At 34.7% G+C, this 27,030-nt stretch overlaps 1 protein-coding gene across 1 annotated transcript in view; it reads right to left on the bottom strand.

Annotated features, from left to right (window-relative positions):
• The window catches only part of LOC145668361 (carcinine transporter-like), a 103,409-nt gene that overhangs the window by 26,911 nt on the left and 49,468 nt on the right, over window positions 1–27,030 (bottom strand). Inside the window, exons 3-5 of the mRNA XM_081736132.1 lie at window positions 12,097–12,403; window positions 8,334–8,438; window positions 1,863–2,121 (exon numbers count right to left, since the gene is read on the bottom strand). Of these exons, the coding sequence (XP_081592258.1) occupies window positions 1,863–2,121; window positions 8,334–8,438; window positions 12,097–12,403 (671 nt within the window). The remainder of the gene's footprint in view (window positions 1–1,862; window positions 2,122–8,333; window positions 8,439–12,096; window positions 12,404–27,030) is intronic.

Raw genomic sequence — 27,030 nt, 5'->3', positions numbered from 1 at the left:
TGAAGGACCATTGGCCCCTGTCCCCTTAAATGCCACTCCTGCATGAAATGAACACTAAATACAGTAATTCACAAATTTGCGCTAACCGGCTCGATAAAAGAAAAGAGAATTGGCTGGGACGTTTGCAGGATTTTTTTTTCTAGGGGGCTAAAAGACCGTCACACAAGCTCAGTCGCGAATGCATACACCTCTTGATGAACTCATGTACGTAATATTTGACGTAAACCAACAATTATTTGCGCACATAATATGACTTCGTTAGCTCAATAAATATAGTATAGTACTAAAGTATTTATGTGCGAATAATCAGATCAGGTATGTTCTACGAGTAACAAATGTTTAAAAAAAACTGAATTCCTTTCGAAAATCCGGCGAAGAGTAATTGTCTCATTCTGCAATTCGTAGTTTCTGCATTAAAAATTCGTAGTTTCGTTGATGTCTATATCAAAAATTTTATGATTGTTCAAATCCATTACATTTGCTTTCTTTCCCTTTCCTTTTCATTTCTTTCATTTCCTTTTCTTCTTTCTATCTATCTCTTTCATTATTATTTCCTGACTCATAGATGTGCCCCTGGATTTAACAAACAGCTTTCACATAGATATACCATCCAACGATGATAGTGCTAGGTTGACTATTGTATTAGTTGCAAATGTGCGATTGTGAGTGTTAAGAGAAAGAAAAATAAATATATTGTATAATTCGTTTGTTAATAGCCTACAAGTATTATTACCATGATTATTTATATGATAGAGCGGTTGTGTTATATACTTTGATTGATGAAGAAATATAAGCAGATATTGTAGTGATCCAAGACGTTTTGATAACTTATTTTATACTCGTAATTATTACATTTAAAAACAGGAGCTACTGATTCGTATGTATAATACTTGTTTATATTCACTCATCAATCACTATATATATAGCAACTTTCTCATCCAAGTAATCATGTTATTAATAATTGCATTAACAAAAGAATTACAGTAACTTCCGACTGACTGGATAATGCATTCAGTAAACCTTTATGTATCTCAAATTTGCCGGATTTGTAAATTGTTTACATGTAACTTTGTAAGAAATTGCAATATCATATACACAGTGCACCTATTATTTTAAAAATGGAACGTCGTACAGTAGTATTTACTTGGACATAAACAATATAATACTTAAAACATGCATATTATAGTCCCTGGCCATATTATTAGACATACCTTGATTTTTATTTGATTTTTAGACATACCTATTATTTTAAAAATGAAACATCGTATAATAGTGTTTACTTGGACATAAACAATATAAATACTTAAAACATGCAGATTATAGCCCCTGGCCATATTATTAGACATATCTTGATTTTTTTTAGAAATTTTGTGCTGAATTTGAAGATACGTTTTTATCTTGCTTTTTTATATTTTAAATTTACACTGGTTACATGGTAACACTAATTATGATTAGTGATTAATGAATTAAATTACTGTGTTATTCTTACTAGATACAAGTTGGGTGTTTTTTTTTTTTTTTTTTTAATATTTGATGGAGCCGCCTTTGGTCTTTATTAGTGCTTCGATTCGTCTTGACATACTATCAATACGTGCTTGTACTGTGTCCTGCATATGAGGATGGTGATATTACAGGTGAATTACTTTCTCACAATTAGATCATTTTTTTTTTCTAATTTGATGCTTTGCCATTTCTTTTTACAGTAGTTCCCAAACATTTTCTGACCACACACAGAGAGAATGGGTTAGAGTATATACTACGAAATATTTCAAATTGTTAGTTTTCAATGGCACTCAGCAATTCATGTAATATTCTCAGTTAAGAACAACCGAATAAAGAAATCAAACTCTCGGTATACTTACTGCAAATGTACACCATGACATAACAATTATCATATGAGAGTCCCATGAGTAGCCTAAGCCATATGAACATGCTGAAATCGCTGACAAAGGCAGTAGCAATGCTCGCCACACAAGCGACAACATTGGATAAGACCATTGCTGGAAGTCGACCATATTGATCTCCAATAAATCCAAATACCAAACTTCCAATCACTGAACCAACGAAAAATATAGCTTGTCCCGTACTTGGTCTCCAGCTATCATCACACACCCAGTTGAGCTACAACAACAAACAACAGAGAGAATATTAATTTAGGCTATACAATTTGAAACGTAAGTTCGACAATTCCATAAGGAAATGACCTAGGACAATTTTTATATATTGGGCCTTGTAATTGATGATAAAATATTGCATTTCTTGAAACTGTTTATGCATTCAAATACTACATAGTGTTAAAATGCAAAATAAAGTTAAATTTAATTTTAACACTTATATAATATTAGAATTTACATACCAATGCAAGTAAATAAGATTTTAACCTTAAATGTTGGATAATATAAGGTATATAATATTGATCCTTGTTTGCAACATTAGCAAAGTAACTTAGAAACTAAGAATAAGTCAGTAGAGGATTAATGAAGAGATAATATATTAATATATATTTTTTAGTTGATAAAGCAAGGGAAACGCTCATATAAACATCTGGAAGTTGTTCAATATATTACAACATCAATATATGACACGTTATTTTATGTAACTCTTTATTTGTTAGCAAAATTAACGTCTTGTTATCAAAATGAATAGTTTTAATTTAAAGTTATCAATAGACATTTCCTGCTCAAAACATGAAGAATATGAATTCGATAATACTTTCCAGTATCCACTAGTGTGGCTGTCGTCGTAATCTGTTTCTATTTATAATTTATTATCAATATGATAACCAATACAATCTCTAGTAAATTTCTGATATTTTGATAGACCCTATTCTAAAGAAGAATAGAAATAATGTATAGTAGTTGAGAATAGAAGTGAATGTACATAAGAAAATCTAAAGTTATAACCAGCAATATGCGTCTTTTATGCACCTGAATAAATTTAAAGTAGTGTCTCATTGTACTTTAATATTTGGGAATCATGGGAAAATACTCTTCAAAATCATTATTACAAAGATAATAATTTGAGTTTCACGTACACTTGTCTGTTATGATCAGTGGAGAATAAGATTTGTCTGTATAAAAAAAACATTCATTGATAGAGAATAAAGCTTAGGCTTAGCTTGCTAAACCATTGGAAAATTCGGACTTACTTAGAATGGATGTATAAACAACAACGTAATACATTGTATTGCCTAATACAAGCTATAACAACAAAGGTCAGAATAGAGGATAACATGCTCGTAACATCATTATCAACGTCAAAGTACAAGGACAAGCGAGTTTCCAAACAAGAAAAGGGCGAAAAAACAAATAAATTACAATGTTCTTTCAACAAAAATATCTTAAGAGTGAAGCATTTATTTTTTTTAGAAGTTAACAAATATTATTAAACAAATGAATATTGTCTTGTCTTCTTCACCTTTCTTTAAAGGCGTTTCATCATTTTTGCACCCTCCTATTATTGTGCAACAAATGTTAAAATGAATATTAGAACAATAATAAAGCTGATTTGCGAAGATTACAATAGCTATATTACCTCTATTTTTCATTTACAATTGTCATGTGATTTATATAATTGCATTATTTATCTATTTCCCACTAGTATTACAAGAATAGTAACTTTTGTGAAACAAACTCTGGGATTTTAAATTTACAACTTCTGTAGTGTTACAAGTTGTAAAATGTTAGGAGATAGAAACAATATACAATAGTTAATGATTCTTGTAAAATACTATAGTGTTGTTATCTCTAATTTATCATGAGTTTATGACGTATGAAAGTATAAAACTTTCTATATTACCAAATCTTTTGTGAACAGACTTCTCTGTCTAATTTACAAGTGTGTTTTAGGATAAAACCCAATAAACATTATATAAATAATAACATAAATATTATTGACGAAAAGATTGTGTTAGGTTTTCTTCCCAGTATGTATTCTGCTTAATATGAAGTAGAGGAACAACAACTGAATTCTCCACGGTAATATATTTTACTGCTCAGACATGAAAACATGCTAAAATTAGATTTTATTCTCGTAAGTTCTTGATCGCTATGTATATGTTATAGTACTTGAAACGATGCTTCAAATTCTAATCTAATTCAGTCGATCAATTTTCAATGTTGTATTTTCTTGGCAGTTCCAGCCACTAGACGGGAAGGAAATCAATATTGGAAGAGGTATTCACAGCTACATAGTGGATTTTATGTTAGTTCTCCCCGCTGGTGTCATGGCTAGCGCGTGTGCCCCACTGCCTTTAGTGCATGTGGTTTCAGGTTCGATTTCCGGTGGGAGAGCAGAAAAAAATATTTTGACGACTATTCATTTCATTAATTATTTCCTTTAGCTTAAGGGGTATACCAGTGGAATGTAAAACTAAGAAAAGAAGAATTTTTGTTCAAACCTTTGTGAACTTAATTAATTTTGATCTAAAAATGATTTGTTTTGCTTAATTTCTTTAGGAACGTAATGTTTAGCATAAATAAATAATAATATAATATAATAAATACACAAAATATCATCTATGGTAAGAGGTATTTTATTAGTTCTATAGATCAATCACTTCTTTTATTAGTATTATAACTATTTTGGACATAATTTTAACTACTTGTTCATGGGACATGATAACATGGAAGTGTACAAGCCTTGGTGTAAATAATTATTATATTTGAATCCACGTATAACCATTCTGACTAACGATTTTATGGATTTCTCAGAAAATTGAAAGTTGCATAGTGTATACATACCCTTATTCCTCACGAAGAACATAGATTTAAAATATTTTAGTTACTTCTGAAATGAAATTTCAAATACACATGGTTTTCTTGAGTGTCTTAACAGAGGCGGATCTAGAAGCTAAAAACTGGGGGAGGGGGCAGCAAGAACGCTGACTATTATAGGTCTATCATGAGTTTATTATAAATTTACAAAAATATATAAATAATAGCTTAAATTATTTTTGTCGATCAAAAACTGAGGGGCTAGCCCTCCGGCCCCGTGCTAGACCCGCCACTGCGTCTTAATGAACTAAAAGAATATCTTCAGTGATGAAGAAAGTTGACGATAAGATACTATACACATATTTATTGAGATTTGTAGAAATTTTTCAGAAGCTATGGGTTGCTTTATTTCTTTCACTAGTAGAATGATAATTAATAGAAAGGCAAACTATTTCGAATATATTGTAATAAATTGTAGCGACAATGATGTTATAAATTAGTGCTGAATAACAATATCGATTTCATGAGATGAAATAGATCAGGCCAGCAAACGATAAGGGAAACAATGTCAAGTTTAGGACACACAGTATCATTTGCATCAAGTGCATTTGGTGTTTGGAATGTGACATCCCTTATCGTCAGATGACTCATCTTGTGTCTGCAACTTCACAATCTGTAATACATTATTCATTTTAATTTGTACTATCCAAATCATTAGTCAGCAAATTATCATGAGAAGTACCTGAGAACACACTTTCTCCCGCCATGTTTACAACACTTGTAGGTACTGTACAAGGCTACGACCACAACAATCCTCTGGTCCAAACGTAGTGACAGAAAAAATAAACGTGGAAAAAGGGAAACTATTTTCTATTGTCAGACATGTTTCAATGAGCCAGCATTATGCCCAGGACAATGTTTCGAACGTTATCTGACGGTTCTTGAGTTCAGAAAGTAGTTTTGTGACGTACACTTGCAAATTCCGTTGACAGAATGATATGACATATGATTTATGATGTGATATAGGACACCTAATATGACATTCGATATTTACTGGTTAGTATATACAGTATATGTAAAACTGTAATACTGGTACTTAAAATCTGTATTTTTAAAATCAATAAATCTATTGCTCTGTAGCAACAAAATGGTTCTGGAAACGTACCCATGCTGGCCACCAATCAAAATATTTTGTCCTCCGTGTTCAAAAGGTTAAGGTATTTATATGTTGATTTTGCATTTCTCCAGCTCGTACGCGAGAGCCACATGCACCATCACTATCAGAGAGTGTATATAAGTTCTTCCATGAAGCTAGCATAATGAGAACATATCCTCTTTGGCATGGCTTAAAAATTTGAACTGGTGCCGGTACTACTAAGCAAATATAGGACAAATATGCATTTAAAAAAATACAAATATCACTAAAATTACATTAATTGTATTAATATCACTAAAATTAAATTAATAATAACAACAATAAACAATTTTCTTAAATATGCTGATTTAGATCTGAAAACAAAACCGTTGATACAACAGACAACAACTTTATACAAGGCAATCAATGTAGAAATGATTACCAGTTATCAAATTAGAATTTTGATCTTTGCTTTGTTCATTGATTACGTAGGTACAATGGTTAGTGTTACAACAATATATCAAAAAACGCATCAGATGACACAAAATGACAATAAATATCGTTTTGTCAAGTGATTGATGGCAGAAACATACACTGGGGTCCAGATCCCTCCCCCGAAATCCCGAATTTTCTATAAATTTAGTCTAATTTTATGAGTGATTTTACAAATTTTATTGTGATTTTTCTTTATATTGAATTTATATCCTCCACCAAATGTTTTGGACCAATCTCAAAATAAATTGTTGCGAACGTACTTGTTGATTGCCTTATATAATTTGGTTATTTAGTTCATTATTGTGGAAACAATATATACACATGACATCAAAATAACTCTTTAAAAATACAAAATTATTTTTGAGTTTTTTTTCTGTTGAATAACATTCTGGATTCAAAGCATAAGAGACTAACATACATTGGAGTATTGCAAGCACATGTTTATTATTAGTTATGCTATACAATCGAATAATATTACATTAAATGCACTTAGAGATATAAAGCGCGCGAGCTAATGAATTGCTCCTCTTAAATACACGTGAAGAAATATGTGTTTTGGGGAAAGCGAATTTGTGCCCACCCTGTACAGTTTTCTAATTATACTGCGCAATTGACGCGAAGGCAGGCATAAATCTTATTTCGTATACGAATGAAATTATTATCATAGATTTTCATTTTTTAAAAATATATAAACTCTCAGCCTAATGATTTGTATACAAATAGGCCTTCTTTACGATAGCTTTCGGCTCGGATTTCAAAAACTGATTTGACGGAAACAATTTGAAAATTATTTCTTAGCGGTTTTGAAGTCATAATTTATTTTTCTGAAGCCTATTTTATTTAATAATTTTCAAATGTACTGTAGGGTTTCCATTTATTCTGTACTTGAAGTAAGGCCCTCGACTGCTCACAATGGTTATACTTCTGAAGCAGACATGACACTTAATATTTGAAAGTTTTTAATATTGTGAAATGTCCTCACAAAATTGTTTCAATTTTGACTTCTCTATTCACGTGGATGTATAGTTATAGCGTGAAATGAAAGAAGGAGAGAAAAATACTGTGAAACATTTGTATACCTTTCCTTTTTCAAACACTGATAGACAGTAAGTAAAACAACTTTAATCATGCCTCTTCGAACATTTCCGACGACAATTGTATCTTGTTAAGCTAGCATCTAGCTAAGAATTCTCTTTGGAAGTAATAGAACCATTTGGTACCTAACTTGGTGTTTCTATGTTTCGAGGAATGAAGAAAAATAACTTCAAAGCAAAAATTTCTAGGGATCCATTGTGTGAAAAGATTAATATCGAGCAACGAAAACTCCCTCAAGGACGCTGAACAATTTGAAAACTATCGTGTTATTTTATGTTGCGTAGAACATAATATATATACGAAACAGATGAAAATTTTTGGTGACTCATGTGTCTCAATACGATAGTACCTAATTAAAATAATTATACAGAGGTAATTGAGCAATTTGATACTTTTTTATTGTTTAAAAAATATATGAGGGATCAAATATATTAGCTAGCAGAAATTTCTGTCGACGCACATGCCAATGAACTGAAACTTAGCTAAGAACAGCTTTTGAAGGTTCTGAGAAATTTGGTGTCTGATTTGTTTTATATTTCGTAGAACAGAACTTATAAGGGAACAAGAAACACGATCCATATTCTTTATTAAAAAAAAAAAAGACGAAGAAATAGAAATATAGTGTAGTTAATTTCTTGTAGACGGAAATATTTCCTCGACACTAAAAAAGAACGTTAAACTTAAAAAAAAATCAAAATTAGGAACAATAGAATAATCATATTATTATAGACACAAACATTATATGCAATAGAGTAATGTACCTAAACGATAATTCATATAATGTTCTCCTAAATATGAAATAAAAAACAGTTTATCCACCCAATTATAATTTATATGCTCATATATTACTTAGAGTTTACTCATTAAATTTTAAATCAAAAGATTTTACTTACATCAGAGACCAATGTCGGAAATGTTTCATTAAAGTTATATTCCCATCCGTATTTGCATGTTGTAATGGATGAATTACTGCTTGGCGGAGTGTTATTCAATAACACCTAGAAAAAGGGACATGATTTATGTTATTCATCAAGGCATGTTTTATTTAGGGGAAATATTCGGAACTTGCAATTAAATATCTAAGTAAATCAACAAAATTCTTAATCATAATCAGAGAATCTACTGAATCAAACTGTTGACAAAATCAAATATTTTGATAACAGTATGTAATACAATACTAAAACTAACAAGTAATTATAATAATACCCTTGTTTAGATCACAATCCTTTTAAAAACAGGGAAAGAGGGATTAACCCTGCAACTACCATACATTTTTACACACATGTTCTACAATTCGGGTCCAATGGACCCTAATTAAGAATCGAGGATATGGAGTAATTTTATGAGATTTTCACATTGTTTTATTGTATGAAAAAACAAATACAGCGCAACAAATTAACTTTCATGAAGAGAATAAAAATATTGAAAAGTATAATCACGGGTCCAATGGACCCGCTTGATAGTTCTCGGATTAAACATTATGAAACTACCATATTTATTACAGAGCTTCAATTCAAATACTGACAAAACTACGAGATGAATAGGTATGAAATAAAATATGTATGTAGAATCTTCAGAAAAAAAATATTTGTCACCCTTGAATTTCCTTAATTAAGTAACAAGATATTTGTTAATGCACAAGCATTTTTTCTGCGTAAAGGAAATTTATTGAAATGATTTTGCAGTTACTGCTTATGAAAGCAAATTCTAATCTTCATTTGAGTTTTTATATACGTATGTCTTTATATTCTGGTTGGGAATTCACCCGACGCTACGCACATAGACAGTATGCGAGTTATTTACTTGTTTACGAAGGGACACATTAAGAATATACAGAGAATCTATGTCTATGTAAAGAGTTAAGAAACTAAATCGAAGATAAACAAAAAGCAACCACACACTATAGCAGATTCAGGCCAGCATCAAGGTTTTTCAGATTCTTACCTGGGTATCTATTCTATTGGCTACGGAAGATTGATATCATAAATATAGGGTGTCCCTCCTTCGTCACCTTCAATAGCAATCTTTCACTTATATACTACTATCATATTGATAAATTCTATATAAAGCTCTAACCCAGGAGGGATAACTGTTCCTCCCTGATCCCAATAAATGACGCCCTCTGAATCTCATCCTTTAACTGCCTTATTTTTAGTTAAAGAAAGGTGTGTTTACTTTAACAATAGTAAAACACATTTACGTCTGTTACTTCCGATGCGAGAAATGGGATTTAGGCGCTCTATTTCAAATAATGCAAGAACTGTACATTTTCAAGAACTGAAGTCTGCTGACATCAGAGATCATATGGAATGATCGAAAGATCTTCCCTATCTTTCCTTTCCTATCTCAATCTGTGCTAGTGCTTGCTACCTACTAATACGTATATAATATAGGGCGAGAGTATAGTACCTACTAAAATACAAACCTTTCTTCAACAGTTGAGAATTTCATGTTGTGCCAAACTCGGTCATAGCGTTAAGAAATACAGGTTTTATTGACTATTTTGGTATTCTATCTTATAGAATGAGTCTGCGTCATTTATATGTATATTGAGAGATTGGATTTCGTCTGCACGTGCACGGAAATAAAAACAAATAATTGGGTGAAGTAATTTCTACATTTTGTGACTGAAATTTTGGGAGTTTCTCCGGGGGAATGAATTTTCTTCGAGGGGGAGGAGATTCCCCCGGGCTATTCCCTAAATTCATCCCTGCCCACATATTTTCAGCTGGCTATAGGTTTGGACCTGTGCAAGTATAAGATTATACTGGGTTTTGATTGATTTGATTTGTGAGTTTAGCGTCCCGTTCAGTGGCGAGGCTATATGAGACGTGGATCTACAGCTTAACGTGTATCCGAACCACATAAGCTCCCGCTGTTAATCAAACCTGGGTTTCCCACGCCAAAGATTATACTGTACTGGGTGTCCCACTAGAAGGTAACCTGGAAAATGTTGGTTTTTAAAAATAAGCACAAGAGGAAATAAAATAAAGCATTTACACGCGAAACCTGTATGTATAAGAAGTGAAATGAAATAAGGTCGTGACAAAAGGTGCTGGAAATCTCATATCTAAGCGTTTAAACGCGATGTCGCGTGTTTTTGAAGGTGGCTGCCAGAACCTCTGGTATCATCGCCGATTGGATTTCGGTTCGGATGTAATCCCAGGCCCCATCTTGTTGGTAATAACCAAGTGTGAGTTCCTGATCATCTAACTAATTCACAAATTCCCGAAAAACTAAACAAATAATTATTTCCATGTCTACATTCGAGTGGAGCACTCGTTATTTTAATGATTTTTTAAGTAATTTAACTCTGTTACAGAAGCCAAACCATTAAACCCAAAAGAAAATTGAACCAAAGGAGGTAATAACATCACGAATGTAGAAAGTGAAAATACGGACTATAGTTGGAGTTCCTTCATGGCTAAGCCGTTAGCGTATGCACCTTTGGCGTGAGAGACCCGGGTTCGATTCCCGGCGGGAGCTCATGTGGTTCGGATTCTACGTTAATCAGTAGGTCCCATCTCATATAGCCTCGCTGCTGAAAGGGACGTTAAACTCAAAATCAACCCAATCAACTCAACGGACTATAGTTTCACATTGCGAAACTAGGATGAACTTTCAAACCATGGCGATTCACCATTGAAAGCGGAAGTGATAGGGGAAGAAAGGCAGAGATGAAACCAGTGACGATGCTAAAGGGGATGAGCGTCCTTAGTAGTAGCCAGAGATAGAGTCGGTCAGTAGGTCGAGATTTACCAGTGGGTCGTGAGTCAACAGGCGCGACTAACTGCTACCCATTATCCACCATGACTCACCAACCCACCACGAACCACTCTGACCCACCTACCCACTGTGCTCAGTTCATTGCAGTCAGGATCTTATGAACACTAGTGAATTTGTCTACGTTTTACTTTAAAGGCCTCCATCTTTCTTCCTCCTTTTTCATTAGTTTCTATTTACTTACTGAGTGAAAAAAAGAACTTCATGCACTTTTAGATATTAATATTTGTAATTGTAATAATAGCAATAGGACTTACTACTTGGCTTTCGAGACACAGTCAAATTTTAAGACTTTCAAATTTCATCCTATTTCCCACTGAAAAGTGTCTGTAATTCATCAAGAAATAATTGTATACAGTATGATAATTAAATTGAAATTTATCATAGGCCTAATATGGCTCTTAACAAATATTATACCATTTTATATCGTAAAGGTCAGATCCACCGATATTGTTAACAGTGCGGTGCTTGAACGATTGACCGTAAAAATTCAAACTCCGATTAGTGATAATTTTACAGCCTTGTTTTATTACAAGTGTAAACTCTTAAGTCAGTTGAGAGGAGGGCGTGGATCATGGGTCAGAGTTGATGACGATGGGTTTGACGAGTCAGAGTGGGTCATACTGGATGGCGGGTTGGAGTGGACCACATTGGATCACGGTGGGTGGTGGGTCAGTGGATCATGGGTCAAGTTTTCATTGACCCACGCCATTTCTGGTGGCTACAACTAACTACCGACTATTGTGTTGAAATGTAGATCAAGCAACATAAAACCATTATTTTCGGTATTAAAAAAATCAGCTGCTTCCCCAAAATTACCTCCCTCCCCCCGTTTGTCTTCCCCGTATTATTCTCTATACTTCTCAGATTTACCTCTGTGTAGTTGACATCGTACATCTTGCAGCAGCTGTGCTGATAGAGGCCATTTTTGTTCTCCATTGGAATACTGAAGGTAATTCTTACATCTTGGGGCAGGTCTTCAAGCTCTGGAACTCGACACCAATGGTCAGGAGTATGAGCAAAAAATATTTGTCCAAAGTAGATGCTCGTGTAACACAACATGAAAGGGAAAAACATTACAACTAGCAGCTTTTGGTATTTCCCAAATCCTCCTACGTGTTCTAATAAATCGTCGAAATCTTTCACGGCCATCTTCTTTAGTGTGCATGAAGTACGTACTCTGGTTTACGACATGGAAAGAAAAGAAGAAAAAGGAAATTATAAGTTACACTAATTTCGGCCACAGTATGTACAGTATATCAAGAATTTCCAAAAACTGTCTTTCCGTGGCCAGCTTAGTTTATGCTTACACATACGATTGCTATTACTGATTATACATCATGGTCCACATTTTAAAAGCAAATCAACCTATGAGCGCTATATAATACAACAGTGGCGTATTTACGATTTTGTTTCGGGGGAGGTTGCTAACTTTATTTCTGGAAATGTGAACATTCTGCAAGATATTTCATTTACTTTAATATAGTAAGTAAGATTTCAGGGGGGGGGACTTAAGACCGGAAGCTCCCTCTAAATACGCCACTGTAATACAATATAATAAGTTGGTGACAGAAACTTCAAATTCTGTAAAATCGTTCTCCTTGAACCCTAGACGAGTAGACACTTGAACTTTTGTACAAATATTGTTCTCAGATACTAGAACACGGGTAAGACGGAATTTAGTGAAAGTCAACATCTAAGAGAATGGAAGCGAGGTTAAACATGTTCTCACTCTAGAAAGTTGAAAATTTGTACAGATGTTCCCGATATTCCCTACAATATGAGCAAGAAGGAATTTTGCGAAACTCTATTTCGAAGAATATGTGTAGAGACTGAAATATTTCCATCATTATTACAGATTTCTTTTGAAGTCTTGAAACTTGCATGCTATAATTATATGCAAAACACCAGTAGCGTATCTAAGGCGCATGGGCCTCCCCGCAGAAATTTCAAAAGGGCCCCCCTCTTCCATGTTCATAAAGACACGTAAAATTTATAGAGAACGTATTTTTGACTTCGGATGTTCCATCTAGTCAGTCATTACTTGCTCAGATAATACAAAAATGCACTTATTATTATTATTATTATTATTATTATTATTATTATTATTATTATTATTATTATTATTATTATTATTATTATTATTATTAAACAATTGCATGAAACTAAATATTTTCGTAACAGAAGCAGCTTCTTGATAAATAAATTAACATAAAATATTCAGAAATATCAAAACTCAGCTAAACTTCTGGATCCTGCTTATAACTTTCCAAACAAGTGAACTGTTGCGAAGAAGAACTCGTTTACTATTTTGTCAATATCCGTGTGGTGACTTTCTAGGTTTTCAATAGTCAAACTGAGAAAAAGGTCAACCATCTGCAACACTATGCTACAAATACACACTGTCCAGCCAGAACACTATGACCACGTACTGACTATTTATTAATAGTAGATATGTTCACCTATGGCTCGCAGGACGGCAACAATGAGGTTTAGTATGATTTGGTAGGTGGCTGGAGGCATGGAGCTCCACATCTTCACATAAAAGTAACTTAGTTATCTTAAATTCCGGGAAGGAATTCGATGAGCTCGGATCTTACGTTCTGACATCTCGAAGTTGTTCAGTTGTGTTAAGATCGGGTCAGTTGAGGTACCATTATAACAATTGAAATTCTGCACTGTGCTCCTCGAACCATTGCAGTACAACGTTGCCTTGTGACAAGGAGCGTTGTCCTGATGAAATATGCTATTCTCAGCTGGAAATATGTCCGATTTCAATAGGTGTACGTGATCAGCAATGACCGGCCGATAGCTGGGAGCCTTTCTGGTGGCCTCCACAGGCAATACTGGGCTCATGGATGAAAAGTGAAGGTTCCCTAAATCATAATGCACACCAGTGGCCTGTCATCATCCTACTCTACACGTCTCGAGCAGCTGTTTCCCTGGAAGACGACGGATTCTGACCTGCCTATTGACGTCATGAGGGCAGTATCTGATTAATCGGATCATGCGATGTGTGCTATTGCTTAGCGGTCCAATGACGATTTGTACGCGGCCATTCCAGTTGCTATCGACTATGCCGTGTGGGACACCAGATGCAAAGGCCCATATCTAACAATGTACTGCACTGCGGTCTCAGCCACACTCGTGCTTTGTCCATTGCTGAAGTCTGTTAAAATCTATTATTAATCGTGCCTTAATTTTTGCCCTATGCTGTTGTACCAATCTCAAGAATTTACGACTTCCGACAGTTTTAATGAAATGTAGCCGACCAAATTGCGGTTTAGTTTGATGATGGTTTCAGCTTTGGAAGACACTAATCACGGCAGATCACGAAAACCCGACAACTCGTGCTGTTTTCCGAAATGCCGTTTCCAGCCGTTTGACAATCCTATTAAGCATATTGCCTATATACCACAGCCCTTTCCCATTGAACGCACAAGCACCACCCTCATTAATCGAGGAGATTCTTGTCACTGTCCGGCGAGTGGTTGTGCTGTTCCTCGTGGTCCTTACATCAGTCCAACGATTTCATTAAAAAAAAAAAGTAGCAAATGGTCATAATATTTTACTGAACATTGTGGCCTTATGCAGTGTCTTTCTGACGCGTGATTAGGGCCATATTAAAGAGTTCGACTAATATGTTTTCTGCAGTAGTCAGGTCTTTAGTATGACGCTAAACCTACTTCAAAACGGCACTACATAAGGCGTATGTTTTGTTCGCTTTTAATTTACTGAATAATTGCTCAGGTGCAAGGGCGCCGATTCTGGGGAGTGCTGTGGGAGCCCTCATGTATTTTTATGAATATGTATTTTTACAGGTATTTTTTATTGTTATATGTTTTTAACGAATGATTTATACAATATTTGGCATAATCTGAATTCAATTTGTCTTAAAGCTTCATATATGCCTTCTTAGACCTTTGTCTGCAACCAAACACACATCTGAGTGTCCCCCCCAAAGAAATCGGCGCCCTTGTGAAAGATAAGATATAGCTGCCACATCACATAATTTTATTGTACATCATAAAGTTAATCTTCGAAATTTAAATGGGCCCTTTATGTACTGGGCCTTCCCACACTGTGGGCCCTGCGAGCCCGTTAGTTACGCCACTGCAAAATATGGTTATCCGGAAATGGAAAACATAGAAGTAATCCCACTGAAGTTCCGAGACCAGAGAAAGACATTTTGGTGTGAGTTTGTGGAAGTCATTTTGTAGGATAATAGATTTAAGAAACAATTTCCACGTTGTTACCAAATTTCAAGTTTCTATGTTTACTGGAAGTGTCCTAAACATTTTGAAACAAGTTACGTAACTATAATTTATGTAACTTTTTACTTGTCCCCTAATTTACCTCCTTGCATGGGTAAATTTACAGTTCTCGAATATTTTCCTTTATTTGTGTCATGAATCTGATCTGTAGTCTTCCTCTCATAAAAGCAATATTATATATATATATATATATATATATATATATATATATATATATATATATATATATACAAGGGCGGATCCAAGGGGGGCTAAGGGGCTATAGCTCCCCCTTGACGCTCAGGTTAACACTGGATAAAATGGGCTTTAATTCTGCTTTACACTGGATAAAACGGCAAATTATGGTTTAGCCCCTCCCTTGATCATATCCTGGATCCGCCACTGTATATATATATATATATATATATATATATATATATATATATATATATATATATATGTGTATGTGTGTGTGTGTGTGTGTGTGTGAAAATATAGTTTACAATTACTTATCGTCTTTTCGGGTGCAGAATAATACCCGTTCAATAATACATAGACGTAATGGCTAGTGATATTGGACCCTCCCAACAAAATTTATGGGTACGCTACTGCTGTCATTCCACTTGCTTGCGATATCATTAAGGAATTACCAATCAATTTGTATTAAACATTTTCTGAAAAGGAGTAAACCTCTAGCCTCTCTATCATTCATTCCTAGATGTTTACATTTCTTCATCTCGTATTGTCTTTAAAGGATTAAAATGAAATTAAAATAAATCATCTTTTACAAATAACTAAATTGTACTTTTGTATAGCATATAATGATGCATTCTGATCTGGGGAAAGAAACTTTATGGGGCTAAACTCCTAGTCTCTCTGGTTGCGGGCCTGAATAGCATTATTACAGCTAAAAGTATTGTGAAGTTAATCTTCCTATTAAGGATATTATTTATTTAAGTTTGTGTACAGCAAAAAAAAAAAAAAAAAAAAAAAAAATTTACATGCATGCATGGCAGGTTTTATTTCCGAAAATTAATTCTTCCACTAAATGGTATTTCAAATCAGAAAACTTTTGTTTGCAATCAGTGATGCCAACATGTGGGAAAATCCCATTTTGTGGGATTTTTTACGTTATATTTTTGGAAAGGGATAAAGAGCAACATGTATAGGATTTTTTCATGTGAGATAAGTGTTGATCATCAAATTTGAAGTATTTGGACGAATTACTTCTTTTGCTGTCGGGAAAGTATATGCTAGAGTCTATCTCAGGTGTGCCCTCGGAAAATATGCGAAAAATACTTCGGCCCCACCCCCGCAAACCCTCTGACGGAGGAAACCCTCCCTTTGCTTAGGGAAAAGAAGTGAAGATCTTAGCTGTGTTTCCAATTTGTCATTCAGTCGTTTGGTCTTGACGAGTGAAGATCGTATACTACTTAGAGTGGCTAGTAAGGCAGAGCTCACCGAAGTCCGTGAAATTATTCATTGTGGCAACGTTCCCGCATTCAACAACTGAAAGATCTCGGACGCAGCAACTTGTCCCTCCTCTTTCGAGGGAGGTACGGGAAGTCACATATCGACAGCAGCGCCAGAAGGGGCACAGTTGAAGTAGAATAGCTCAAGTGTGCTCTCGGAAAATATGCGAAATATACTCCGGTTCCATCTCTGCCACTCTCTGACGGAGGAAACCCTCCCTTTGCTAAGGGTAAAGAAGTAGTGGGGGAGTGGTTTATGAATTGTGTTAATTATATGCTGTGCTCAAAAACCAAGCACCAGAAAACATAATTTGATACTCGGGTATTCGAGAAATGAAAAAAGGAAACAAAAGAATAAAGAAACAAATGAAAGGAAGAAGGAAAATACCAAATGAGAAACAATCAACTTTCAAAACAGGACATCCGCACAAAATATGTGGAGAACGAAGTTTATCACACTATCTTTACTCTCAGTCAGTGAAAGCTACTAGCACAAAGTCGTGATATGAACACTGCATTTCTGACAATAGAATATACGGTACTTGTTTTCGACTAAGGAATATATTTATTCATCAACTATTTTACCACGATAGAAGATATAAATTTACGGAAAATTTATGCAGATATTGTAAAAAATGAGTGTAATAAACAAAAACTTTATTTTTCATTTTATACCTATATCATATTTGTAATTAGTAGCTATAACGTGGGAAATTCAGAGGCAAAATGGGACCTTTTGCCTCTCAATATGGGTTTTTATAACGTTGCAGTTTGGCATCACTGTTTGCAATTCGTTTGCTGAGAAGCGTGCTACTTGGCTGACTCCCGGATGATGGCAGACTACTAGCCTATTTACCGAAGTTTAATAATAAACATTCCCATTACTGCGGATCACCAAGTAAGAATTCGAGATCACTATTACATCGTGCACCAGTGGGTAACATTGTTCTACAGTAACTAAGGATCAATCAAGTCAAGAGAAGCACCGACTATTACAATCAAAACAGTAGTTACTTGAGTTCATTAATATTTTAAGTAACGTACAGTTTCATTGAAGGTGACGCTTGCCCTCAGTTTGCATTCTAAGACAAAAGAATCAAACGTATTTTACATGCAGCCTGTGTTTGTTTCATTGATGTCCGTACGTTTGGTTGCATATCTTGTTATCCTTTTGACTCGAGAATCAGTCCCTTGACTTGTTTTGGTCACGTAGGTACAGAATAGAGTGCAACAGCGAAAAATGACATGAAGCTAGAGATATGCTTCTTGCTATACAGTTCAAAGAATTGGGTATTTCTTCCGAGGATTTTGAAGCGCTATTCGTATATTTACATAACTTAGGCCTGTTATTACCGTGTACACAGACTGACGTAGTAAACAAGGGATGATATTTTGCAACGATCTATACTACCTTTTCTATTCAAAAACCACACATGTATTCTCTAGTTTTATATAAAAAATGACTACATATATACAGTATATATGAATATTTTACCTTTCTTTTTATCTGCTTGATATCCTGAAGTGAAATCGATACGTTTCTTCCTACACAAACAAACGGGAGAGGTTAATTCACTTCTAAGCAGCCATTCACTGACTAAGTATTGAAGCACTCCTTTACTCAAGACAACTTGTTGTGAATTGAAATGAAAACTCATGAGTTTACCACTAATAAGAAAACAAAAATATGACAAAATAAAACACTGGCAAATAAAAAATAAATACGAAACAGGTCACTTGAAGAATTGCCAATTCTATGGTCGGAGAAGACAAAAAGCCTTGACTTTTCGATGTTACCAGTGATAAGAAATGGATGAACGTAAAATAACTTTTAATTCCATACATAACACAACACGCTTCTTGTCTGTAGAGCAGACGCGTTATATGGGGATTTGATACTGCAGAGGTTGTGATCGGGTATAGACAACTTTATAAAATATTTTACTTATCGTTTCAATAGGAAACACTAATTTTGTAGTTTTAGAGCTTATGAAGCATAACATACATTTTTAAAAAAACAAAGTTGACTTCTGACCTATTCTATATTTTTTTTATGAATTAATTGTCCCTTCGCGACTGAGTGGATGACGCGCATGCTTTCTGTACATCATATGCCGAGATCGATTCCCGGTAGAATTATAATACTCGCTTCTGGTCAGGCGCGTACCCAGGAATTTTTGTTAGGAGGGGTCCAAAGTTGTGAGCGGTCAAATACTATGAGACATTACGTCTCTACAGTATTGAACCTGTGTTATTTTACACCAGAAAATGCTATAAGTAATCGTAAAGTGCTGCTACAAATATTCTCAGAAAAAATGACATTGCACATGTATAAGAAAGGAAAAAGTACAGTTGAATGTAGGATCAAATCTTTAGAGTAGATCAATAATTTCTCTGGTAAGGAATGGTACGAATGTATGAAGAGTTACGAAAATTTAAGGGGGTGGCCGCGGTGGCTCAGTGCTTGAGTATTCACTTCAGGTGCGTAGGGCCCCCGATTCGATCCCTGCTCACGATAAATGAACTTTGTGGTAGACAAACACCGTGTGCGTGGGTTTACTCGGAGTTCTCCCGTTTCCTCTCACTTCCTTCATTCCACCATTTCGTTCATTTTTCTTCATCACCATTTTCTTTAGTCTACACGGGATAATCATGGGACGTAAAACTGAAATATTTTATTTCATTTCATGCATTTCCTTATTTAATCTCTGCTTGTTTAACTCAATATGATTTTAGAATTCGATTTTAGAACAACACAGTTTGTGGATTTGAATAGTGACCAATTTAAATCGTCGGAGTACCTATTTAGATCAAACTCAGAAGCACGCGGACCCTCGAAATCACATGGATTAGCCACTTGATCACGAAGAGGACCCAGTGGGCAGTTCGGAAACAAATTACTACTGGTATTCTAAAACCATAAATAAACAAATAAATAAAACCATCAGTAAAAGAAAATTAGGTTACTGTTGCCAGAGAGAGAGAGAGAGAGAGAGTGAAAACAAGGAGGATTTTAAAATCTTTGAGTTTAACGTCTCACGATTATGCACTTTAGGTTAAAGAAGACGAATGATTAAGGGGGGTGAATGATGATGATGGAAAGATTGGTGGAATAAGAATGTGGGAGGAAACGGGAGTACTCCCAGAAAACCCACGAACACGATGTTGTCCACCACAAACTTACTTGGTCGAGGATCAAACCAGGGACCCCATGCACCAGAGATAAGCGCTCTACTACTGAGCCACCGTAACCCCAGTTAAGTGATATGTGATATTTACATATGGTTTCTCATAGTAAAATATGTCAGAAAAACGTAAAACTTATGGGGAAAACGTGAGATCTGACAACTTTAAATAAGTGTTTCTGTCAATACTGGTCAATAAAACTTACTTTATTCAATTCACTTAGTATAATATCAACTAGAAACGAAAGTATACTTGGACATCATTTTTTACAACTGGTATGATTTTTGGCATTTTAATATACTACCGTACTGGTATGCTATACCTGTCCATTTTGACCACCAAGAATATCTTGAAATGTTAATCGCCTGCAATAAATCCAGTCATTTAACAATTTCAAAATGATGTAGACTTATAAGTCTACGAAACATTTCTCCTCCAAACATTATTTATTAATTTTATAACGTTTTCTACGAACTATTTTTGCTTCTGCTGATTTGAAAGAAATGAAATGAAAACTTTGAGATTTACGTCCAACGTTTATGCTGTGTGGGCTAAAGGAGAAGGCGAAGTTGGGAAAAGAAGGAAATCATGGGATGAAAATATGGGAGAAAACGGGAGAACCCCGAGAAAACCCCCCATACGGTATTTGTCCACCATTCTGCTAATTTGTGTTTTACCCAAACTTCACACTAGGTTTTACGCAGTGTTTAGATAAAATTTAATAGAAAAAAATTAAATAAACTCTGCTAAAGACAGTAAAGAGGATCACGCCTAGAAGTTTCAATTTCGTCCGGTAGATGTCAGCCACTGGAGTATGCTTGCTATCCTCTGATTGTTTGATATGCAACTTTTTTTAGCATTCTACAATTATACATCTTTGTTTCAATAGTAGAAAATTGAATATGGATAGTAACCATTAAAGTCGCAGTTATCCATTTGATGTTAACGGATTAATTCCATTAACGAACTCCATCGAGACACTTGCTCTAGCTACCTATGACAAAAAGGAAAAATAATTTAAAAAATCGCTTTCGTTTAAGAGTTGTCGTGTGACGTAACGGAAGGACGTAAGTTACCGTCACCCGTTCAGATATTAACGTATTATCTTCGTTAACGAATTCGGCTGAGGTAATCGGTGTATCTATCTATTGAAATAAAAGTAGTCAAAAATTCAGTTTCGGTTAAGAGTTGTTATCGTGTGGAGTAACGGACATACGCATTAACTTTTCAACATCATAAGGTCCACTTGCGTAATAATAATAAACACACTATTTATATAGAAGAACGACATACAATGCTACGATAGTGACGTAACTAAGAACTCATTAATAATAACAAAGTTTTCAATTGGTTTCTCCTAAATGTTTTCTTACAAAAATGAAATCTTTTGAGTTCAACGTCTAACGTTTATGCCCTTGAGGATAAAGGAGACGATAATTAAAGGAAGTCAATAATAACGGAAGAATCGGTAGAGGGAGAAAGTTTGAGGAAACGGGAGTACCCCGAGAAAGCTCGCGAGCACGATGTTGTCCACCACAAACCCACTTGGTCGGGGATCGAACCAGTGACCCAACGCACCAGAGGTAAGCGCTCTATCACTGTATTTGTTACAGTTGCAAACAATGTTTATATACAGATTGGACATTGTGAGAGTATAGTGCAAGAAATATAAATGTAATAGTTAATATCAAATATTAGGTACTGTATATATTGTTGAAGTAAGCTGATTAATTGTAAATAACGAGACGTCATAATTTAAGAATACACGTGTAACATAAAAGATAAAATAATACCAAAAGAGAAATTGATTCTCCAGATCTACAAGATAAAGGGCCCCAAAATTTACATGTCTAGTAAAACCAGTCAACATGCATTGTCGTAATTCGTTTGAAGCAGTTAGTTAGTTAGTGGAATTACTTATCACATAATCTCTGAAGTTCACAAAGTCAATTGCCTTTCTTCCGTATCAGAAAAGAAAACTGCGTTATAATCACGTGTTCATTAGTTCTTATGTAATGCAGTTCGTATACAAGTTAATTAATGTTTTTCCGTTTCTTTCGAGCGCTTTGCTTAATGGATTTTGATTATACTTCTGAATTGAGTTTTAATTATACTTATATAATAAAACCATATTGAATGTACCCAAAAATCAACTTAATTTAAAGTGTCTAATTTAATAGTACTTTTTTTCGTAAGATTTAATAATTATAGCATTTTCGTAGCCAATTTGATTGTAATCCGGTTCATCTTTCAGATTAACGTCCCAGGAACTTTTAAAACAGCTTTCAGTTTAAAATCCCAGGATTATGTCCTTTAGGTTAAGGGAGAGGGATAATTAACGCAAGTGAATGATGATGGAAGCGTTGGTGGAATGAGAATATGGAAGGAAACCCCGAGAGTAGCACTTTAAAACCCATGGACACGATGTTATCCGCCACAAAATTACTTGGTCGGAATCGAACCAGGGATCCCACACACTAGAGGTAAGCACTCGACCACTGAGCCACTACTATCTTTACTTTTTAGCCAATTGATTTATATAGAAAGTAACTTTCCTTTTTTCTCTGAAACGAATCGAAATTTTAATGATGTGATTTTACTAATTTTTTTCGATGCAGAAGTCATTGATGAGATGCAAAATTGTCAGAGGTGCAACCGAAAAACATTTTTTTTTCGACGGAATCAAAAAACTTGTAAAACGTTGGGAAAAGTGCGTTGAAGAGTAGGGAGATTATGTAGAAAAATAATGTATGTTTCAGTTTTCTATCATTAGAATAAATGTACCTTTTCTCAAAAGTCCATTTACTTTTTCACTTCCACTTGTAGTTTAGATTGACGTGGAAATACATGAGATACCTCTTAATATTCACCTCCTGATAATCATTTCTTGTAAGTAAGATGACTTTAAGAAAATAATATGTATTTTGACACAATTTATCCTATTGCTAAAATGATAACTTCCATCTTGAATTGATTTTTTCTCTCTCATTCCTTTCTTAAGGTCATAACATTAGATAAATTTTATAGTGACCCATAAGTCAAATGAGGCTATCACTCACAGAACCAGTTTCATCTAGTAAAATTGTAAATATTTGTACATAAAAACAAATGAGAGGAAATCAATATGAAGCTTTACTCTTTTACGCGAATACCTATCTACGCATCTCTACTGAAGATGCAAAAAAAAAAAAAAAAAAAAAAAAAAGTACTATTAAATGTTAATATTGGTACAATACGAAAATAATGGAATTCTTGAATAAGCCACTCTTAGAGTTTAATTTAATTACTTTTGTTGTGTAGTACTTTCATTGTAAATGTTCACATTTTGATCGTTTTGTTGCTGATTGGATGCTTTACTCAGGGGTGCCCACAAGGGGGGGCTATGACGCAAACTGCGTCATTGAAATATTTAGGGGGGTTGAAAATCTATATAAATAAGTTTGAGGGAGTGTAAAAATTAATCGAAAAGATTTTTTTTTCATGGAAGAACACCTACGGATAGACAATTGAGGGGGGGGTGCGTCATGGACATGAGGGGGGTGCGTCATGGACATGAGGGGGGTGGGCACCACTGCTTTACTGATTATGTTACGGCATTCTTTTCATTACAGTTCTACATCATAATTTTGGAAACTTTTCAGCTGTTCCCTGAGCGTACCACGTATTCTAACAATAATTACATGTATTTTACTTTGTAATAAATATAACAGTACATTATAATAATATACATTGTTCCAACAGCTAACTTGTATGGTTAGGAAATACGAAAAATGAGATTACTTAATTGACAGTAATTGGCTGAATACATTGTCGTCAATGTTGAAGATTTAATGTTTGCAACCAGTTTTCACCCGTAAGTACCAGAAGGAGCTCAATTCTAATTATCAGTAGCTAATCCTGACTTGTTATACTTTGGAAAGCTTTATCAGTGTTAGAGTTCGTTAGAAAAGAAAATAAAGTTAAGGAAACCAACTTAACCTTACTGTAGCGTTCAACATGCTGTATATGTTGCAAATAATTACCTGGAAATCATATTTATTTTCAATATTCTGAAATACAAAATGCAAATCATTACAGTCAATTTGGCAGTTGTTGCGGGTCAAGTTTCAATAAGCCCCGCTGGGCTAAACCAATGTGCTAACGTAAGTGGACGAAATTAAATCTAATCTAGCCTAACCTAATCTATTCTTTAAGTCGTTATTGTCATGTTGAAAAGCTGGCGAGGGTTAACAGAATAAATGCCGTTATTGCATATCAGCTTCCACTGCAACATTCGTTACACATGGGAGGGAATATTTCAATATTCAAATAATAATAATAATAATAATAATAATAATAATAATAATAATAATAATAATAATAATAATAATAATAATAATAATAATGAATGAATAACTTTGTAGGATGGCTTGTTTGTTTGTTCAAGTTTAGCGATCCTCTTCAGCACCGAGACACTACAGTTCATAAGCACATACAGTTTAAGGTGGAATCCGGACTGCAGTAACGCTTTCAATGTTCTCCCATTGAAAATCGAACATTCCACCCTGTGCACCAAAGGTGTGCGCTAGCCATATATTTATTATTTGATTTCTAAAATTTCCTGATCTGTTTCTCCTTTTTACACTTTTCAGGACTATCAGACACGACAGGAACACGCGACAGAAAGAAGATATTGTATAAACTGCCTTTATCTTAGTGGAGAAGAAGAAGTCATACAGGAGCTGAGTTATTTATGAAGGTCAGTCAAATGGAAACAGAACACGCGAAAAAGTACCAATGGATTTTTTTTTAAATTCAAAAGTAATTGCCAGACGCGTTAAGTCATTTATCCCACTGGGAGAGGAAACGATCAATTCCAGTCTTGTAAAAGGTTAGGTCGCTGACGGATCAACCACCTCGTCCATTCTTGCACTTCCTCGTCCGACTGAAACTGACGTCCACGAATGTCTTTCTTCGGGTAGCCAAAAAATGTGAAAATCACAAGCGGAAAGATCTGGTTGAGGAGGATGTTGACGTGTTTCCCAGCCAAAGCTCTGAAGTATTCCCCTCATCGATTAGTAGTATGGGGACGGGCACTATCACGCAAAAAGATGATTCCGTCTGACAGCATTTCAGGGCACTTTGACTTTATGGCGCGTCTCAGTTTCTGCAAAGAGTCTTTATAGCGCTTTTTGCTTATTGTGGCCCCACATTCGAGGTAGTTAACAAGCAGAGAGTCCCTACAGTCGAAGAAGATCATCCTGACCTTTATCGGAATTTGTGTGAACGGCTTTGGATTTCTTTGGCAGGGGAGAATTGGGGTGTTCCGATTTTTGGCTTTGCCATTTGCTCTCGGGGTCAAAATGATGGCACCGTATTTTGTCCCCTGTGACGATACGGGACAGAAACGCATACTGTTCCTCGTGGTATGCAACGGTAAGACATAAGCAATAAGCATAAGCGATAAGACATAAGCAATTCTAAGTTATGGCTAATTCCGACTTGGAAACAAGTTTTTTCCTTGTGATTCGTCGGTTTTCCCGATAAGACCATCAATCAGCGCAATCACATCATGGGTAATGACTCGATGGATTTGCCCTAGGCGTGAATAGTCTTACAGTGCTTCTACAATATTATTAGCTTTTAATGAAAAAAAAAATAACTGTCCGAAGTTCAGATATGATAGATCTCATTGACTAGAACAAAATGGTATACGTCAGCTTAAAGATCATGGATAGTTTTCGAGAAAATTGAGAAAAACAAATTATATGATAAGATGAAATAGATATTGGACTATATTTTTATGAAGCTATTCATTATGACACTAGCAAGACGACAGTACGTAGTATGATAATTTCAATTAACTCAAAAACTTTAATTTCTATCTAAATAAATTACAGTCCAAAGGTAACACATATATCAGTTGATAGATCACATCAAGCTTAACAAAATCACATGCTTAAGGATAAATTCTGATGCGTAGATTCCGAGAACATTGATAAAAAAATCTTACTTTTATGGCGCTAAAAAACATTTCGTTCGTTGTTGCTATCGGTTAGATTCATTAAAAGAGTCATTCATATAAGATGCATAACCAGACGAATCACATCTATCTTTGTAGGCAAATAATTGAGAATTAAAATAGTCCAATGGACAAGGGTAAAAGTGAAAGGGAACGCGGGAAGATGTCGATCCCCCACTTCCAAGACATATCTGCGGCGTCCCTCCACTTCCTAAAAATTACAACGGGCAAAGATAATCACGGGGGACGGCGAGACGTCATCCGTTTCCCTATCTTTTCAGATCCATTTCTACCCCTGCTAATGAACAGTTTCGAAGTGTCATTGACTAAATAAAATTTTCATGATTATTGATTCTACAGAAATAAAATTTATAAACTTAAGAAATAACAATAATACGTAAAATAAAAATTTCATAGGTACACAGTATATGTACTAACTTTAATGATTTTAAACAGTTGGTTGGTTGTTTACTTTGGTGTTCAACGTCCTTCTTAGCACAGACACTGCATGAGAAGTGGATCTAAAGCTTAACATGGAATCCAAATAATATGGGCTCCCACCGGGAATCAAACCAAGGTCATTCATGCTGAAGACACGTATGCTAACTAAATAGGAAAGTTTTAAAAATCTTTTCGAACATGCAATTTCCATAATAGTTGTAAGATAGTATTATATAATTCTTAGTTAGCTAAAAGAAAGATTTAGGACTAACGTATTTGTGTTTTGGGTTCAGTTACCAATCACGACAGATTACTACTTTATGATCCGGCTGCTACGTTTTGATGTGTGAGCTAGGCAGATGTCAGTGTTTAACTAACCGATTATAAATCCTTGTGCTATAAACCTGATAGTCAAATAAATCAAACATTAAGATAATTAGACAATGCATATATA

The sequence above is a fragment of the Thermobia domestica genome, chromosome 13 (genome assembly GCF_964235325.1).
Source record: "Thermobia domestica chromosome 13, izTheDome1.hap1.1, whole genome shotgun sequence".
NCBI classification, from domain to species: domain Eukaryota; kingdom Metazoa; phylum Arthropoda; class Insecta; order Zygentoma; family Lepismatidae; genus Thermobia; species Thermobia domestica.
This window is presented reverse-complemented; position numbering and strand designations above follow the sequence as displayed.